This window comes from Semicossyphus pulcher, unplaced genomic scaffold (genome assembly GCF_022749685.1).
Source record: "Semicossyphus pulcher isolate SPU_LCO1_2020_fin unplaced genomic scaffold, fSemPul1.0.p SCAF_19, whole genome shotgun sequence".
In the NCBI taxonomy this organism is placed as follows: domain Eukaryota; kingdom Metazoa; phylum Chordata; class Actinopteri; order Labriformes; family Labridae; genus Semicossyphus; species Semicossyphus pulcher.
The window spans coordinates 6,212,661-6,232,192 of NW_027211692.1; the positions used below are offsets into that span (position 1 = coordinate 6,212,661).

At 45.7% G+C, this 19,532-nt stretch overlaps 1 protein-coding gene across 1 annotated transcript in view; it reads right to left on the reverse strand.

The window, feature by feature from the left end:
- The window catches only part of LOC138597235 (LHFPL tetraspan subfamily member 6 protein), a 42,216-nt gene extending 23,413 nt beyond the window's left edge, over positions 1–18,803 (reverse strand). Inside the window, exons 1-2 of the mRNA XM_069668809.1 lie at positions 18,539–18,803; positions 17,158–17,674 (exon numbers count right to left, since the gene is read on the reverse strand). Of these exons, the coding sequence (XP_069524910.1) occupies positions 17,158–17,542 (385 nt within the window). The 5' untranslated portion in view covers positions 17,543–17,674; positions 18,539–18,803. The remainder of the gene's footprint in view (positions 1–17,157; positions 17,675–18,538) is intronic.
- Positions 18,804–19,532: the final 729 nt, after the last annotated feature.

Genomic DNA, 19,532 nt, shown 5'->3' on the forward strand with positions numbered 1-19,532 from the left:
GGCCTGACGGAGAGTGAGCGCCACCCCTGACATCTGTGACTGATTACAGGTTGTAATGTGCGGTGATAAATGTGCGAACATGAGGCGGCGATGAATTCTACACTGTTCCCCAAGGAGCCGGGACCTTCCATTACACGTCTTATTACTGTCTCTCCCTCCTGATGGCTTAATTGATCCTCGCGGGCCAACAAAGGCAACCCTCCTCCACCCATCCAAAGGCTATGATACCCGATAGGATGGAGGAAGAAAGCGACCACAGCAGCTTTAAGTCCAACGAGCCCCTCGTTCAACATTTAATTACAGAACTATAAGGCACTGGGTCTCTTGTAATATCGAGCAGTCGCTGGACCATAAAGGTGAAATGCAGCGTTTTACCACCTAACTTAATTTTCACTGGATTCTTCTTGTTTTACCCGGAGCAGAGAAAACAGTGAAACGGGGCCACTGGTGTGATTGGCATGTCCTGCTGCCACGGGCTTCCTCTGCTGTGGTGCGTGCTAAACTGAGCGCCTTCATGGATGAATTCAGAGGAGAAATGCAAAGCATGGAGAAACAGCACTCCGTTCTACCCGCAGAGGTTGACCACAGCATATGTTGCTGCTTATTATTCTCTGTGTCTGCCCGTTTTCCATTGTATTTATAGCAGGGGGAACTTGATTTAGATCTGCTCCATCTGGTGATTCGCTGAAGGGATGGGTGCCACATCTTCCGCTCTTGTGTGTAATCTCTCCCACTCTGCTTACTGGCCTTTATTTAAAAAAGATGGTAAGTGAGATAGCAGGGCGTCGCTGCTCTCTCTCCGTCTTCCTCTCTGACACCAGCTGCTGCTGCTGCTGCTACACTTTATGATGTTGGCTGGGAGGCATTGGGAGGGGGGTCTCTGGAGCCTGTGGAGGTGTAAAGAAGAAAAAATCCCTCCCACTTTCTCTGGTGGTATGCAAAGACTTCACAGGCGGCCTCCAGAGCCCCTTTCCTTCTGCAACCCTCCCCCCAGCCTCGGCTCCCATCAACCAAAGGGAGGGGAAATATAGTGGAGGTAAGAGAGTGGAGGTTTGGGGCACAGAGGAGGAAGAGGCTGATTAAAAAACGTCTTTACCCTCTGACTTCCACGTCTGAGTCTCCTCCAAGCTCAAAATAAAGATGTGCAGGATTTTCAAGAAATGTACCTACAAATGGAGCGAGTGTAGGTGGCAATTTCTTTCATTTCATGTAAATGCTCTCCGCAGGGAATGTAGGCCAGGGAAGCTGGCCAAAGATGATTTTCTGATTTAATGAAGCCTCAAAAATACATACAGGCAAAGAATACCAAAATAAAACTCCCTGGATATTCCTGAACATCTCAGCAGCCAATAGTCCATTTCCCCCATAATTACATTTTAGAGGAGATCATAATATCTTAATGGGAAGGAAAGTCATATCAACGGACAACTGGTAATATGATCCTCTCCCCATGACTGACACTCCATTCAAATCTTTCTTTAAATGCTCTTATTTCATTACCCTCTAATGTATTCTTTCCTCAGCGTGCCGGTGCAGAGAGCAGAGGGGAGAGAGGACGGTTAAAGATGAGCTGCTATCTCTAATGCCTCATTTCATAGCTTATTTTATTCTGCTGAATGAAAAAAAAATACATTCAATTGGGTAAATTCTAATCTGATGATTAATCAGCATCTGGCTGCAGCTGAAAAAGGCTGTTTGTCTCCTTCACCGCCGTGTGAAGTCGAAGTTTGCTGAAGCTGTGTTTGACTTCCTCTTGAAGGGAACAAACAAGGAGCTCGGCCTGCAGCAGCTTCGTCAGAGGCAACATGTCACTCACTTTGCCACGATTGCAAGACTTTCTGAGAGTACTTGCCAAAGTAAATAAGTGACCGTAAGCCTGACCGCCGGGCGGCCGCAGGACGGAGGAGTGTTAATGTTGAAACTACAGCGAGTGCAAAACATCAGCTGGATCGTCCTCAGCTTTATTTGTTGAGTTCTCTGTGAAACTGATGCTAATAGAAGGTTTGTAGTCGATATAAAAACAATCAAAATGCAATTTCAAATACAAAACGTCTCTGTTGTCCTCTGGGGTGGAAATTCATTTTTGGCTTCTGTGCAGAATTGCTCATGCAAAGACTTCAAAAGATTCTCACAACGCTGCTAAAACAGGCTGGAAAGCCTCTGAACTGCAGTCAGATGGTTGCATTGTCTGACAAAACACAAGCAAAAAAAAAGCACATGAATGACTTGCAAACAGTCCTTTGTCTTCTTTAAATCTCGGCGTAATGGAGAACAAACACGCAGGCAGGGAGCGTCTTCGGTGTGTGCGTGTGTGTGTGTGTGTGTTTGCATAAGCGTGACTCTGATTGTTTGCTCCATCCTGCAGACGTGACAAGAGAATGACTGAAATTTACAACAGGGAGAAAACAAAAATGTTAAATGTTGTTTCAGCAAACATTTATGATATTCGAGCAGCTTCCAAAACAAAATGGAACCTGCAGTGAAAACAGGAAAGTGCACACACAGCACAGCGAGTCAAACTGACTTCCCTCGCTATTTGCTCGTCGTCACCTCTGAGGGCGAGCGTGGTCACGCCTGCTTGATGCCTCAGAGGAGACTGCAGCACCCCCGCAGGGAAAAGGGTCGCCCTCACTGATTTTTATTTCCACGCTCACCGGCGGAGCACGAGGGAGGAGACAGGCCGCTGCCGGGGCGCGCACCTGGTGACCAGATGACGGCTTCAGGGTGCAGAATCCCATCGTATCTCTGCATATGTAAGCACGAGAGAGGACAGGCTCCAGGCTGGCCCCTGCCTGCAGCCTGTCGTGAAGACGGATGATGCAATGGAGCTGGGCCTGGGGCCCCCGGGCTCCCTGCAGGGAACTCACTATTGGGCTGGTAGATTAGGTCTGGATCACAGTTGACGTGCGACAGCAGAAAGCAATGTGAGGGTGGAGAGAGAGGGAGGAGGGTTTCTCTACTTGTAGAGTGGAGCAGCCACCATGAGATCTTTACTGTGCAGTAATATGGAAATACACGACGTATCATAACTACATAACAACCAGTTTTATTACGATGGTAATACATTTTCTCTGCCAAACATTCAGAGGTTCCAGCTTTAATTATGTGATTACTTTCTCTTTTTATGTCACTGTTGGATATTGGACAAGCAATTTAAAGGTGTCACCTTGGGCTGTGCGAATGACTCGCCTCGTATAAGTATCAATACTGATCATGAGAACTCCTGTACAGCTTCAGGCCTCTCATTTGTATTGTTTAGGCCACAAGAACACAACAATAACACATCCAATTGTTTCATATTATCACTGCACAGAGCACATTAGCAGCCACTCAAGCGACAACAGCCTATTTTCCCCATGTTCACCTCGCCGCCCCCACCTATTACCGCTTGTTGAAGATATATAGCCAGCCATATACATGCCAATGAATCACGGTGCGGCTCTGCACGCGGCACGCTGCCCTTGGTTGGGTGTTACTTCTTAAGCTCAAGGTCTAACACGGGGGTAATTATCACAAAGCGGTGAGATAGAGGCGGATGTTAGCGGGTGATATGTTTAGGCGAGGTGCGAGGGAGGTTTCTTAATTGCTGGACGTGCGGCGTGAGATCAATCATTGGCTGGGTTTTTAAGACGGGAGATAAAAGCAGAAGGTTAATTGCTGAATGTCGGAGAAATAAAACAAAGTGCTCTCTGTGAAGAATGAAGATTTCTAAGAGAGTAGTGTGAGGTGAAAGCACACATGTGACAGTCATCTGTTGGGAGCTCAGGTGAGGACGTATCTCTGTTTTCACAGATCAATAAGTCCTGCAGACGCTTCTGTCAGAGTCTCCAGCACCTCTCTGTCCCCATGACTCCCTCTCGCCTCGTGTAGCTGCCTGCAGGGCTCGCCGAGAGCAACAGAGCACGCTCAGAACAACAAAGTTTACAGCGAGGACACTCCTGGGCTCCCAGCTGACGGATCCGAGCTTTGATCATGATTACAGATCGCTGGTACTCAGGGCAGGTGTCTTCCACACTCAGCAACTCCCTGCTGAGAGCCCGTCAATAAACGGCGGGAAGGGCTACAGCTCGAATACTTTTGGCTTTCTGACAACACATCTTTAAATCTCTGTTACTGCTGCACAAGCCTGCTTTGAATTGTTGTTTTGTTCTGTGGCGTTCCAAGAAATAGGATGTTTGTGAAAACCCAGGGGACCATCTGACTCCGTTTCAAAGAGGAAACTCTTTTTTTCTATAAAGGAAATCAAAAATTATTTCCTAAAGAAGTTTAAGAGAAAAGAACAGTTATGTAATCCCATTCATGTAACTGTGTTTCTTATCACACTGCACAGGTTCCTACTCTGGCTTTATTGAATAGCTGCTCACTCGTTCCGGCAGTGAGAACTATTTCTCAGTGACGACGCTGAGAGCGATTGTACAAGCCGCCTTTTTGTGTGAAGTTTGGAGTGGCGTATATGTGTAGTGTAAGAGCGTCTTTTCAAACTGAATGCCCGCCGCCGGGGAAATCTCCACGCGTCAGTTGCCAGTAGCTGGCCGACAACTGCTCAAGAAAAAGTGCTCAGCTCCTCTCAAGTCTTTCACTGTTGGGCTCTCTGGAGGATCGAGAACAAAGCTGTGGGTTGACCAGTAACCATATATTTGCCATTCTTTCCTTAAGGACGAGCTTTTCTTTGGGTGGAGAGTCTGAAGAAGAAGCAGAGTGTTCTTTCACAAGCGAACGCCCCGACCCTCGAGAATTAAGTCCTTTAAAATAATCAGCTGTCAGTTTTCCTTTGAAACTTCGGACAATTTGTCTCTCCTGTCTGTCCTGTCTAGTGAAACCACATATGGCCAATTGAAGACTATTTATACTAATACTTAACAGTTATAAGACTGCTGGCAGCTTATAAGGGAAACACTGCAGACTGTTTCCAACAGCGTCTGTGTTTGCTGTCTGTATTTTTAATCGTCTCCAGAAACGTCACGCTGAGTTTTACTCAGTGGAGTTATGTTGATAAAAAACAGTTCAGTAATTTTTAACAGGAAACAGTTTTGAGATTTTGGATGATGAAGAGCTTCTATCTGACATTTTGCACCTAGTCCAACAATCACTCCGACTTCATCCATTCTATAAAATACATATGTAAGAGTTCCTCCGGCCGAGCAGCCTGCTGATTTTTATGAAGAGGTGCAGCTCTGGCTTTGCAGTCTGACTTGCTCTAATCATTCAGTGTGCGTCCAAGACACATAATAAAACCCTGCTCGCGTCGTAGAGGACGTTTCCAGCTCAGCCAGCGAGTCCACATGCTCTTCAGCTGTTTCTCTGCCTCTTTGACAGGCAAAGTAATGGATAACTCATCTTCAACTGCAGTGCCTGGGGAAGTGGAATCTAAATGATCTCAGAGCTGCAGACACAGTGGAGGCTGGAGGGGGAGATGCTGAGATAATAATGGACATTTAGTGGTCAGAACCCAGCAGGATATTGCAGGGTCTCTGTGCAGCACACAGCTGTCTCTGCTTTTATTGACATTTGCTGCATGCAGCCTGGCTCGGTTTAACCGGACGGCTCACAGACTCACCTCAATGTCACTGCTGTTCACGGCAGTGCAACTACTGAATGAAGGATGTCAGGCTCACCCCTCTCTATAATAGCCACCTCTGAACCTCACCGCACTGAGCTGATGCATTTATAGACGCGCAAAAACAATATTGTGTAACAGTTGAGTGACCGGGAGAGAAAGACGTCGGTGTAACATGAAATCAAAAATCAGACATCAAGCAGGCAATGAGAAGAGTACAACCCACGCCGTGTCCACTCCGCTGTGTGATTGACAGCCTGCACCGTGTTATCAGCCCGAGTGCCTCTGACTCCTCGGCTTCTATTATCTCCTTCTCTGCACATGACGAGCCGTTGTGCATCCATCATGAGAGAGCCTGAGTGCTCTCTATTGAAAAGAAAAAAAGACAGCCCACTCCGGCCGGCCACTTACTCTGTGGTTATCTTCAAACGTCAGATGGTGAAGCACATCACGCTCAGGCTGAAACATGTTGGGCAGAACAGCTTTGAAGGACTTCACTTCCTGATCCCTCAGCTCTCACAGAGATTCAGCAACGTTAGGAAGAAATAACACCGACTCCTAACCTGCCGTCACTTTGTCAGAAGAGTTTATCCAGACACTGAAACCATGATGTTATGACAGGCAATCAGCTGGATCTCCTTGTATTTGTGTAATTTCCCCCCCTGATGTAATCACATGAAGCGCGTGCCTCGTCAAAGACGCAAATTGAATCTGAAAAGCCGTTCTGACAATTTTCTAATGAAAGTCATATCTTCCTGCGTTTCCGCGCTCGAGCAGAGAGACAGGAGGCAGGAGAGGGAGTCGCCCTGAGGGGGACGCCAACAAAGGAGCGGCGTCAGACTCGCACTATCAGGACAGTCATGATAGCAACACATTCGCTAATGATCACGTCTTAGCTGGCACGGCAGGAGATAAAGAGATGTGAGTGATATCAGAGCAACACGCGTCACCACCTGAGGGTTTGGCTCCACTGTTAATCACTCTGTAATTACAAATCCTCCATTCTGCTACACCTTACCAGGTGACATCCTCGTCTGTAGTTGTGTCTGTTAAAAGCTCCTGGTTGCCTTCCAGTCTGCCCTTTAATGGAGCTACAAACAGGCAGACTGTAACACAGGGTGTGGAGAGTGTAATGAGGTTCATATATTTCATTATAAAAGATCAATACTTTTTCAGATGTTGGATAGCTGCGCAGACGCTGCCAGAAAAAGTCATTTCATTCCACTTTTGCTTTCGAACAGATTTAGATGATTCTGTCCTGCTTATTTAAAGTGAACAACATAAAACAGATAAATGATGGGGGTCACTGCATCATCCGTGAGCTTGACACTAAAGATTGGTGTTTTCATTATGTTGGTGAGTCTGTAAAAGATAACTCATACATCGCTTCACCCGCAGCATCTCCCTCCAGAGACCTCAGCTCAAGCAACAGCAGGAATACCAGATTAAAAAGCCCCGGGTGTCGTCGCAGTGTGACTCTGAATCACTGCCACAAAAACTTCCTGCAATAATCTGGTGGAACTGTAACTACAGCCAGGTCGTTGTTGTCATGGAAACCCCCAGGGGGGGACAATGGGGCAAGAAGTGGTTGCAGTTGGCATGCGAGGCCTGAGAGATCAACACCGGGGGGGCTCGGGCCGGCCCGGGCCCAGAGTTAGAGCGAAGTCACTGTGCCGGATCAAAGGGAACCTTTGTTCCCGAGCTGCCTCAGCTTTCACTTTTCATTCCAGTGTTTTTGTGACATTTTGTTTCTGTTCCAGTAAAAAAGAGCGTACACATGAGTCAAGCAAGCGAGACAGGAAAGAGAATATGTGACTAATGGGAATGAAGTGCATGAAAGCTGCAGAGGAAGAGGCGGAGCGGGCGAGGAGGGCAGATTGTCTCGCTAATGTTCTCTGCTCTTCTAACAGGTGAGGTAGGAGATAAGGTATGACAGCTCATATCATTATACACACCTGTGATTCAGCTTTTACTGAGCTGCATCTGACACAACTTATCAAGGAACGTTCTTCGGATTTGGACTCCGCGCAGCTCTTCCTTCGAGCTAACACTCCTATATATGGCCATCAGCTCCTGCAGATCTTCATAAACACGAACAAATAAGGGCCGAGCTCGTCTTCGGTCCTGTTTATAGCCTCGTCCGGCTCTGTCTGAGATCAAGCTCGCTTTGTGCATTCCACAGACCCTGTGTTATTCTTCCACAGGGCTGCTCAAAATACATCCAGCAGCTCTGTCTCGTGGTGAACTTAACAGGCAATCTCTGGGCATCTTTCACAACCTTTGTCTGCCGGCTGGGCGACGTAAAATGACTTCAAGCTCTTTCTTTTGTTTTTGCCTTTGTGTTGCTGCTAAATTTCTTTGGGTTCACAGGGAGGCCAGTCAACAACGTGCTGTGTTACTGTAGAGGCTTGACAGCAATCTGCTCGTGGAAGGTAAAAATAGACTCGAGCTGAACTGATTATCAGCAAAATGGTGGAGAGTTGTTTCTTCATTCGGAGGGAAAATTGCTGCTTCACTTGTTTATTTTAAGCATCAGAAAAACTCCAGGGATTTCTGCAAATGTTGACCCTCCCTCTCCCTCTCTCTCTCCCTCTCCTTCTCTCCTCTGGGTCTGCACCCCCTGCTGCTGTGGAAACAAGATCTTATAATGGGAGAGCCCACCCAACTGCTGCCGGCCAGCTGGAATGAGAGTCTGGGAAGCAAAGCAGAACTGGAGTCACACTGCGTCGCCGTCCACCCAAACACCGAACCCTCCCCGGTCTCCACGAGTGCAGACGTGGGCCTCAGAATGGAGATTATTGTTCAGCTTGTGTCAGCCTTATGAAAACTGAGGAATGCACACTTTTTTTCTCCCTGAGACATAATTTCATGCGGCACAATTACAGGGTTGTCATTTTATGAAAATGACGGCTGTGACATTTTGCTTATTACGACGCCAAGGTGCCTTTGATGGTGTGCTTGTGCGACGCTTCAAAATAAAACCCACAATGCACATTCCTCTCCTTCAAATGAAGTCTTATTTGTATTGATCAGTAAACAAACACTCACTCTCTCGAGGGTCTCGCCGCCTCTAATTTATATAAGCTGAGCACATAAGGGAAAAATCCGTGACTGTGTTAGCATTCACAATCACACGCTAAATATAGATTTTACCTCGCTGCTGTAAAGACAACAAAAGGAAAGCTGTGAAATATATTCGATTCATACACTTTCTCTTGTGTAACACACGCAGGCACACTCATTAAAAGCCTCTCAAATTAAACTGGTAGTAGTGCTGAGGATGTGGAAGTTGTGCAGGGAGGGTGGGGGTGGAATATATTTACCCTAAATTCCCGGCATTACTTAAGGCAGACAGAAAAGACCGGCGCTGGCCTCAGCACACGAGACATTAGCACAGAGAGCCACACTCAGGCGACACTACAGGCTCTCTCAAAAACACACACAGATACAAGAGGCAACAAATTCACACTGCACAAGAGCACGTCCCTTTCACACACGCAATACTGTCAGCGAGTCATTAACAGACTGCGGGACACTTGTGACAGACAAATGCATGTGCACAGGTGACCTTTGATCTGCTCTTCAGCTGCCTTTTACGCCACCTCCACCTGTCCTCGTGTGTGTGAGCGACCCGCTGAGGGACAAAGCTACTCTCCCAGAGCAGCACGCTGACCCTGATCTAATTCTATCTCTTTTTTTTCCTCCACACATTACCTTCTACGAGAGCTCGGGCTCTTCACGCAGCTCTTGTAGCTCTATTCCTGGCCCTTCAGGGAGGAGATGCAGGAGATACTCAGACTCATCGAGACAAATTAAATGAGACGTTCTCTAGTCAAAAGGAGGAATGACTAATTCTGCAGTGGGTGTTCTCGCCGCCTCTTATGGATATGGAAGTTTACAATATAATGCATGTATGGTTTAAGGCTAAAGAAACTAAAGACAGGCAATTACTGCGGACTCCTTTACCAAAAATAAACTCCTCTCACGGCTATTATATTTGCAGATCCTTCTCTATACATCCAGACGTATTCTATTTCCACGCTGGTCTGCTATTTGACCCATGAGAAGGCAGCACAAAAGACTACTGACCCCACGTTCCCCCTCACTAGGAAGAACAGGGTATAATTAACTGTAGTGTTAAAAGCACGGGGCCTCTGAGACTGTAAAACAGGGTCTGAATACTGAGAGAACTACTTTATCCCACAGGGCTCAGACCAGATCCATGCAATCCATACTTATTCATTTATTCAGCCGACTCATGGCCTCCGGCTCCCTCCGAGATGTCTAAAGGGTCAAATGTAGGCTTTCCATCTTCTTCATCGCTAATTAGACATAACATGTGGTAAAGTTCAGGAAAACTGTTTTGCTTTTCTTCTTTCCTTGTTTGTGTTTGTGATCACACAGCAGGTTTTATCTGCCACAGACACGAGGATAAAGGCGGCTCACGCTGCACGAGAGGGTTTATTCTTATCCCTACCTGTGACTAAAGTATTGCTCACTGTAAATACAGGCCAGGGCACTGACATCCAACATGCCCTCCACAATGCGTGTCAGCGGTGATACAGAGAGGCAGAGCCTCCGCCATCTGTTAAGCATCTGTCTGAGCTGTGATTCATCCCTTCACACATATTCGCTGTTTCAGGTGTCAGCGGGCGAAGACGTGAGATGCGTTAACAATCACTTCTCTGTCTGCTTCACCTTTCGTGTTAAAGCAGGGGAGAACATCCTGGTTAATCATCGCAGGAAACTCTTTAATTAACGAGGATCCAGAGTTGTAACTCGTCTACAGCTAACAATATTAATGAATATGTCAGTTAGAGTTTTAGTCCAGGAGGGTCAGTCGGTCCATCGCTTCGGCTCTGGCTGAAATATCTCAACAGCATCGGATGGTTTGTCATTAAACTCGGTTTAAACATTCACGCCTCCCCTCAGGATAAATATCACCCGCTGACCTTTCATCTATTATTATTATGAGGTCGCATTTTTAATTCTTGCACTGCTGTATCCAGAAAAATAAAGACATTCCCATCAGCCTCGGCCGTACCTTGTGTTCGGAGCTAATAATCGTGCTGACGTTAGCATTTAGCTCAAAGCACTGAGTTTGCTCAGCTCAGCCTCACAGAGCTGCTAGCACAGCCAACTAGACCAATTAGTCTTGTTGATTTATTGATTAGTCGCTCTATAACCTGTCAGAAAGTAGTGAAAAAGAAAGCAAAGGAACAAAAAGCTGTGCCTGATTCGTGTGACCAAAAGCGCCAAATCAAGGAATCAACAGTATCTTTAAAAGTGAGAAGTTCAGCAGCTGGAACGTACAAACGTTTGACATTTGTGCTTGGTTAATTACCTGCTAACTATCCATTAGCACGACCAAATTTAAATCCCAAATGCATTAATTCCCCACAACTGACAGGCTCCCTGGCTCCCTGTTTTCCTGTCGCATTAATGCCAGACACGAACGCACAGCAGACACAAATTTTGGAACAGTTGTGTTTGAGAGACAAAAACAAGCCGATATGCAGCACGCCTGCTTCCATGGCAGTGAAAACAATGACTTAACAGAGGAACAGACTGAAATAACCCTTCTGTCTGTCCTTTGGTTTCCCAGACTTCCTGTTTGACAAAACTAAATCCCTGTTGATGCTGGGCTTTCCGCCCTGTTTCTCTCCGTTTCTGTCTCACTCTTTTCTTTCATCCGCGCTCTCGTTCTGTCTTTCTGGCTGAGCCCAGGTCCACTCCTCGGGTCACTGGGTACTGGCCCAATCTATTTTTTTTCTGCAGCAATGTGCGCTGCATTAAGGAGGAGGAGAGCGAGGGACGGAGCTGGAGAAGGATAGAGGAAGGACACGGAGGAGTGGACAGAAAGCAGAATTAGGGGAAAGGTGAAAGGAGCCTGAAATAGAGAGTTAAAGACTGACACCACGGGAAGGCATACTCTAGTAAGCAGAAAGGTTAGAAAAGGGGCGTGTGCGAGTTCATCCGGAGAAAGAGTGAAGGGTGAAGGAGGCAGACGGACCAGAAATAAAGTGAAAATAAAGTGCCGATGGTGCACAGGCTACGTTTCACTGCTCTCTGGCTCCTCGTGGCGACGTTGGGGAGTTTGAGGGAACAGTATGTTGAGCAGAAAGAGCTGCCTGGTTGAACGAGCACATTACAGTGTTGCAAGCGTGGTCTGCACTTTAGGTCATCAATCAGCCCTGAGGAAGAGACGTCCACTTTATAACCATCAGTGGCCGGAAACGTAAGCAATGAAGAGCGAGATAGCATTTTAAAAACCATTACACAGAGTCGAGTCAGTATTTAAAAGGCCTGGCTCTCTCCTCGCAAACATATGGGCCGGTGCTATCTCGTTAGCTTTATGCAATGCCTACATGGCAGATGAGACAGTGCAGTCCATCATCGTCGCAGCGAACTGGCAGGCCTGCAAGGAGCAAGGAATACTGATCAGTGTTTGGAAGTACAGAATACCACGGCACGTCAGGGAATATTTACCCATCACCTCGGAAATGTCTCGTGATTTGACACCATTAAACAATGACTGTCAAGAGACGCTAATACAGACAGAATATTCCCCTGGAAAAAATGAGCTCTTCATCCCACAGCCGTCCTCATATGGATGCAATTTCAGTTTGTTGTACCTCTTGAAAATGAGTGCTGGTGGCGAGAGGGGAGTGGAAGCACACATTCTGGGACTGGGCGAGATCCAGCTGGCAGGAACTCACAAAGCCGACACAAGGACAAAGCTCCTGGCTGTGCTGGTATGGCTCTCAAACAGGACAACACACTCCGCTGCCAAATAGCCCTCAGCGACATTATGGAAGCCACAATGGCAGCCCATCTGTAATTTATTTACATGTCTTTAAATGTATTGCTCCGGCTCGTGCCCTTGACTTGCAATACGAGCTGCAGAGGTGGTGCAGACAGATGTGGTGAAGTTATTTTCATCTGGCCTCTACACATGACCAGAAAACTGTGCTACATGCTGTGTGAGTTACAGGTCCCCTCTGGGAGAGCGGCACAGCTACAACTGGAGGCAAACCTCACTGAAAAAGGCTCCGAGTTAAAGGTATTTCATGTCGTCTCCGCGGCTCCATATTGTTCATTTACTGACACTGCACACCAGTGTGGGCAGACGAGATGCTGTCACAGAGGTGTAAACACAGCCAATCAGCCAGAAAACAAAATGGAGAAGCTTTCCCAGAAGGCAGCACAGCCAATTATTTGATAGTTCAGATCAACTGCAGCTTCAGCAGAGGCTGGTGGGAAGTGTTCAACCAGAGCGGCCAACCAGCCTGCACAAAGAGGAGTCTGAAGCCAGAGTGTCGCATTGTTTCCAGCACAAATACGTCCTTTAGTTCTGACAGACGCGCCTCGTATGGTTTCATCTGCTTTGACTTTATTCTGTTTCTACCCCCGCTGGCTTTCAAGTTTGAGCCATTACTTTAATTCTGCTTTGAAGGAATAAAAACTTAGCGCTCTGCAGCTGGTCAAAAGATTCTTGTATGTCAAATGATTGACAAGTTTGTCATCTCACTCTGAAGACCTCACATGGGAGCCTCAGAAAAGCAGCAAAGCGTGTGAAAACCCACAATTTCTGCTCTCAATTCATCAAAGGCCTGTCAGAGCTCAGGGGTAATGTTTAATGGGATAGACGTTTAATGTCTCCGATCAATAATAAATGCTTTTGGCCAATTCCACAGAGATAACACTGAATATTCCTACAAATACTCCGAAGAGTTTTCTTTACTCCAAACAATGACGGAGAAAATTAGCCTCTATAGATTCCCTGCTGCCCACAACCTTCCCTTATGGCTCTGAAATATGCTGCGATGAGCTTTTTCACACCGTTTTCTTTCATCCCTCGAGGACTCATGTGTCCACACCTCCTCTGAATCAGCAGCAGCCCGTATGAAGTCTCAGCTTGTACCCTACATTATGTTCCCACAAACTCCCTGCAAAAGGACAGGAAGCGTCCTTCATGCATCACATCGTGTGTCTTGCCTTCAAGGACGCAGCGGTTCAACACCATCTCAGTAAAGCACAGCCTATATCCTCCAGCCTGGAGACGTTATGTCCTGACATTTTTATCAAGAGGTAAAATGATTTCCATCCAGCTGACATTCTCTGCAGGTCAAGGCAATATTTTTGAGGGATTTCCTGCATGTTATGGAGCTGCGCTTCTTCACTGCCGCTCCTAATGTTACTGGTGTTGTTATTTCTGCTTCAAATGCTGAGAAATCAATCTCTTGGCATCTTTTATTTGATGTATTGTCTTGAAGGAAAACAGGGGATTGTTGTCTGGGACATAAACTGGGTTTATCTGCAACCCATGTTGAAAAGGCCCAATCTTAATTCTGCCCCTTTGGCCCTGCCGCTGCCCCGGACTTTGTAGGGGCGCTTTAAAATGATGCTACAAAGGAAAGGGGTTGAAATCTTAAAGATATGGAGCACCAACGACTAGGCTATGTCCTATTTCTAAGCTTCATCCACAGGGCATGAACAGAACCGTCCCTCACTAAGCTTTGTTAACACAGCGTTTTATTTAAGATATTCTAACAGTTCTTCAACATCTTATACGGGTTTCTTTTCATGCTGTAGCTATTATACTGCCTCATGTTGCACAGCATTGTGGGAATTTTCTTTTACTAATCAATCAGGAGTCAGCAACTGAAAATTCTGCCTTTTGGGGGGACATTTGGAGGGCTGGATGACCGCTACACCTCGACCCCTGAAACAAACAGGACACCCTAACCTCTGCAACAGCACCCAAAACAGGGCGTACGGCCAAGAGGGGGAATTGGGATGCGGCCTGAATGCACATCACCAAACGTTTGCAGTCTGCAATTAGAAGCAAAGCCAATGAGGTCGGGCAAGAAAATCAAGCAAAGAAGGCAGGAAAAAAAAAAGTCAAATACCATGACCTTTCACAATAAAATCTCTGTAAAAGGAACATCAGACAAAAGGTGGCTGTTGCGCATACAGACATTTTAACCTGCTCGCTCATCATGAAAAAGGCAAAGAGGTCCATGTCTCCCATCACTAATACTTAATATCAATTGGAACAGTTCATCCAATCAGAGCGGCCTGTCACACTGTCACTCAAATAACAAAAACAAAAGTCAGTGCAAAGACAGGAGATAAAATTCAACAAAAGCATAAATTAAAGGCTGGTGGTGCTGAGGGGAAACCTGTGGTCCCATAGGTCTTACACCTGGCTGATGTAAACAGACGTTAAACAGCTCTCCTCCTGCTAAGCGCAGCTCGGCTTGGGGCACCCAGAAGACAAGGCGAGGCTCTGCAGGGGGGAAATCAAAACCCCTAACAACTAAATCCAAGTGAAGAATCTTTTAAACCTCCCGTCTGTGCCACAGACATATTGAGTCTGCACGGCTGCATAACTAAAACAAGAAACTACAGTGAAGGCAGTTGTTTAATGTAAGCAGAGAGTTCTGGGGCCTTTGATTTACGAGCCAGAACAGCCTCATAGTCTCACACTCAGACTCCAGCTCTCTGGGCCGCTGCCATTTCCAATTAAGCAGCTCAGGACATGAAAACAGCATTACAGGAGGTAAACAACAACACTAGCAACAGTAATAGTTGTTAAATTCAGTTATTCTTTTAGTCCAGGCTGCAGCTAATGAGATAAGGCACTGATAAATCCTTGAAGCTCTGATCTGTTTCATGGGATTGAGATAAATTACAGGAAGATATAAAGTGGATGTTTCTCTTGTGGCAGCCGGGGGCCCCGTCCTCTCTGAGACACTCTTCATTAGTGTCCTACAAAAGGAGCAGAGGAAACACAAAAGGAGGAAGACACAGGACTCAGACGGTGAACCATGAGGCTCCTTTGCTCCTGCTGAATTCTCAGCAACTGTTTCGCCTCATTTACTCCCTCTCCCTGCTCCTGCTAATCGCTGAGATTTGATCATATCTCCCGGCACACATTCCCCTTCTCTCCCTGTGGGTCTGTATTTCTGAGCGAGGTTCTCGGTTAATGAGAGGCGAATGCCGAATGTTTCAATCAGCAGGTATTTTTTCTTCTCCTCTCTCTAAACTTACCCTGCGTATCTCGACATCTCCACACTCCGTGTAAGGCGAAAGAAGACAAAACACGGAGCAGCCCACTGAGCTTCCCAATTGTGTCACTTCCAATTAGGCCTTCTGAGACGTCTCTGCCCTTTTGGCTCACACACATTCATAAAAAGAAACGGAGCAGTGCCCTCTGCATTGAACCCCACCTTCCTTTGCTCTTCCTCCATCTAAATTCATGCGAGTCTGGATTCGTGAGTCTACGAAGGAGAGAAATCTCAGAAAGACAGACGTGGATTTTTTAATCCTATCACCAGAAATAGCAGCCTGCTGTAATTCTGTATGTGTGGGGTTGCTGTGAGCTTAAAAGGAGCTCTCCTTACATGAAAGTGCACATTTCTGAATAAACTAGCCAGCCTTCACCTTAATCATCCTCCATATTATACATCATTAATACTGATGTTCCTAAGTAGCTAAGCCTTTTAGAAGTAGGACATGGAGCGATGCGGTGGTCCTCTGCAGATTTATCCTTCTGAAAAACCTGCCAGCTCTGTCAAATCTGCCTGCAACCTGCTTCTCTGTCACATCACTCCTTTAAAGCCGAGCTGAAGTGATGCGGATTGTAAATAGCAGGCTGGTGAGCCACAGTATGCCGGAGAACATTTTGGAGTTAATGAGAGGGCTGGAGCGCCGCAGCTTCTCAAACTAGGGCAGAGAAACTTGCAGCTTCAGTGGAAGCCTTCCCTCAGACCTCACGTCCCGGGAGAACACGTGAAAAACCAACCGTGCACACAAACACACAAACAAAGCTGGTGTCGTGTGGAGCTGTGTCCACTTACCGTAATCAAACAAACAAACAAAGAGTCTTTCTATTGACTGAGCTGCATTGTGGGAAGAACTCTATTTTTGAAAAGAGAAAGGGCTAAAGTTTTCTTTTCAACTTCAAGAGGCGCGCTCTCCATCAGGCCCAGCGCACAAAATCACTCTGCCATATTCTGGGAATGTTTGTAGCTCATATGAAGCTCTATTTTCTATCATTTCATCAGTCAGACTAAACGCAAGAGACGTGAATGAAAGCCAAAAGTCTGCTGCTCATAACAGAAGGATTAAATAACATACAGGAAGGTGCCGTGAAACACATGTTTTTCAACTCATTATATACTTTACTTATAAACGATGGACGTCATCATTGTGTGGCGCATGCAAAAGCAACTGAAATCTGATGTAGAAATCTGATTGGGATCACATTTCAAATCAACTCAGAATGTGGCTTAGTTTTTTTTGTCTGTCCAGACTTTAAAAACAATCTGGATCAAAAACATGGATTTGGGACATCAGTTGGAACAAAGTCTTACAGATACTTGTTAAGCTTCTTCCAAAGCAAAACCAACCGTTCAAAAATCTGTCGTGTGAGTTAAAAACTTGACATCCCCAGATCTCTTCATGACTGTAATCAGAGCCTCCTCACTGCACATCCTCAGTCAGAGCAGAGCTACACACTGACCACACTGTAACGCTGGAGTCTGGGTCGTTTACACCTCTAAAACAAACTAAACAGACAAGTGTTAACTCACCTCCAACAAACTGGATGCCTCCGGCCACGCGCCCGATTGTGCGTGAGATGAGGTCAGAGATGCAGCAGCCCATGAGAGCTGTGAGCGCCACCAGCAGGAGGAGGCCGCACCCCACGCCCGTCACCACCGTGCAGATCCTCCACTCCAGACTGGGGATGCCGTGGAAGGAGGCGTAGCGCCCACACTGCTCCAGCATCACTGTAGCCTGCCTCTCCTCATCTCTAACTGGATAGGAGCAGCGCCTAAAGGTTCCAAAGGACACAGGCTTGTCCATCTGCGTCCCCAGCAGCCAGTAGGGCATGAAGAAGCCAACGCAGGAGGCAGCAGCACACAGCAGGGACAGCAGGGCCCAGATAACACCCGTACATGTCAGACTGGACGCCATGGTAAACAGTCTGCAAACGGTTCACACAGTCACTGAACTAACAGCAGTTTTATGAGCAGTCGCTGTGTGCAGGAAGCCTCGCAGTGAGCATTTAACACCAGCAGTCTTCACCTCCTCAGCGACTCCGGGTCCCTGTCAGGAGAGAGAGACACATCCAGACTGAGTACTGACAGGAAATTATCTGTGGGAACAAGTTGGTGGCTTTGGCATTAAAAAAAATCACAACTTGATAAGCTGAACCCAGAAACTTCTTCCCCAGTCACCATAGATTCAGCTTTCATCAAAGATACGAAAGAATCAAAGTCAGTAAATGCAATTCATTAGTAAGATCTTTCTCTCTGTTGTACTTTAAGACTTTTACTAAATGATGAAGCAGCAGATAAGACAAACCAACACAGGAATAGCTCAATATGCAGAGTTATTTAATATAGATTCAATAGCAAAAATGAACTATCTGATTATTATTATTCTTCATCAAACTTTTGTCTTTAAGGCTTTTTGGCTTTATCACCATATACATTATTAAAGAAATTACATCTAATTAAAAACGAAAACTTGTAACAAATATAACAACTAGAACATCCCAACAGGTAACCTTACAATGGAAGAACTTAGTATTATGAGGTATAGCTAGTGAGGGTGTAGTTTTATTTTGAAAACAGTGATAACGCTACCATCAAACAGCAATAGCCTTCCTATAACTTATTAACTTTTAAGTGATATACTAAACTCATTACAGCTAGCTACCAACAATCCAGCCTAAATGGGACTATAATATCAAATGAAATGCTCATTAAGTTGGACAACACCAAAAGAAACTGGACGCACACTTCAAGAAACACGTTAATTCCCTGAAGGAGCCACAACAGCAACATAACGTTGTAGTGATTTTGCGTTAGGGGTGACCTCACGCTGTGTTATCGCAGTGCTCACACTGTCGGAATGTGAATAATGAAAACAAGACCGAGATACAGGGAAATGAAAAAGAAAGCTTACATGTTGGGAGACCTCCGGAAAAAGGTGTGCTCGGTGAACACTCGGAGCTTATTTCCATCTGCTGACTCCAGCTGTGTTTGGTCTCAAAGCAAACTTTTCTTCAGCCGAGCAGGAAAAAAGAAAGAAAATCCTTCGACCAAAGAATATAAATCCCAAAAGTGACCTTAGGATTCCGTTTACAAATCACATCCTCCTCATCAATATATTTAGCCGAGGCAAAGATCAATTATTCACTCCTGTGCGGTGCAGAAACGTGCTGCGCTGACTGACTGGACTCCTGAATGCTTCCACATTCCTGCTCAGAGAGAGAGCGAGAGTGAGCAAGAGAGAGAGAGAGAGAGAGAGAGAGAGAGAGAGGGGCGGGGAGGGGGCGAGTCCATGAAACACTCTCGGGAGGTGACCATCAATCACACAAATCCCCACCCAGGGGCTGGACTCACCGCTACTATCATTCCCTAGCTTCTGATGCGTTCACGGGCACTTTGTAAAACACTATATTATTCGGAAAAACGAATCTTGAATCATATAGCCTATACGTCATTCATTTATTTGTCATATGCAAAACAATTAACTCTTATGTAAATAAATTTTTGCATCATAAATTTTATTTTGCATTTAACTTTATTCTGGAAATTATATTTAAATCACCATAGATCCACTTGTCAACATTTAATCTTTATTTCTTATTTATTGTATATATACTGGCCATATTTGAGATTTTTCTTACTTCTATTTATGCCATATATTTCTCCATGCTTCTCTCTGTGTCAGAGCAACTGTAATGCTTGAATTCCCCCCGGGGATAAATGAAGTATTCCTGATTCTGATTGTGAATCACAATGAACAGCCATCATCTTAGAGGAATATAAGAATATAGTCTGATATTTATATATATAATAAAATACAAAATATAATACTTACTTATGGTACTCTTCAGGGGTACAGTATCACTATTGTTGTTTGTTTGCTTTGTCTTGGTATTTAACACTTTGAG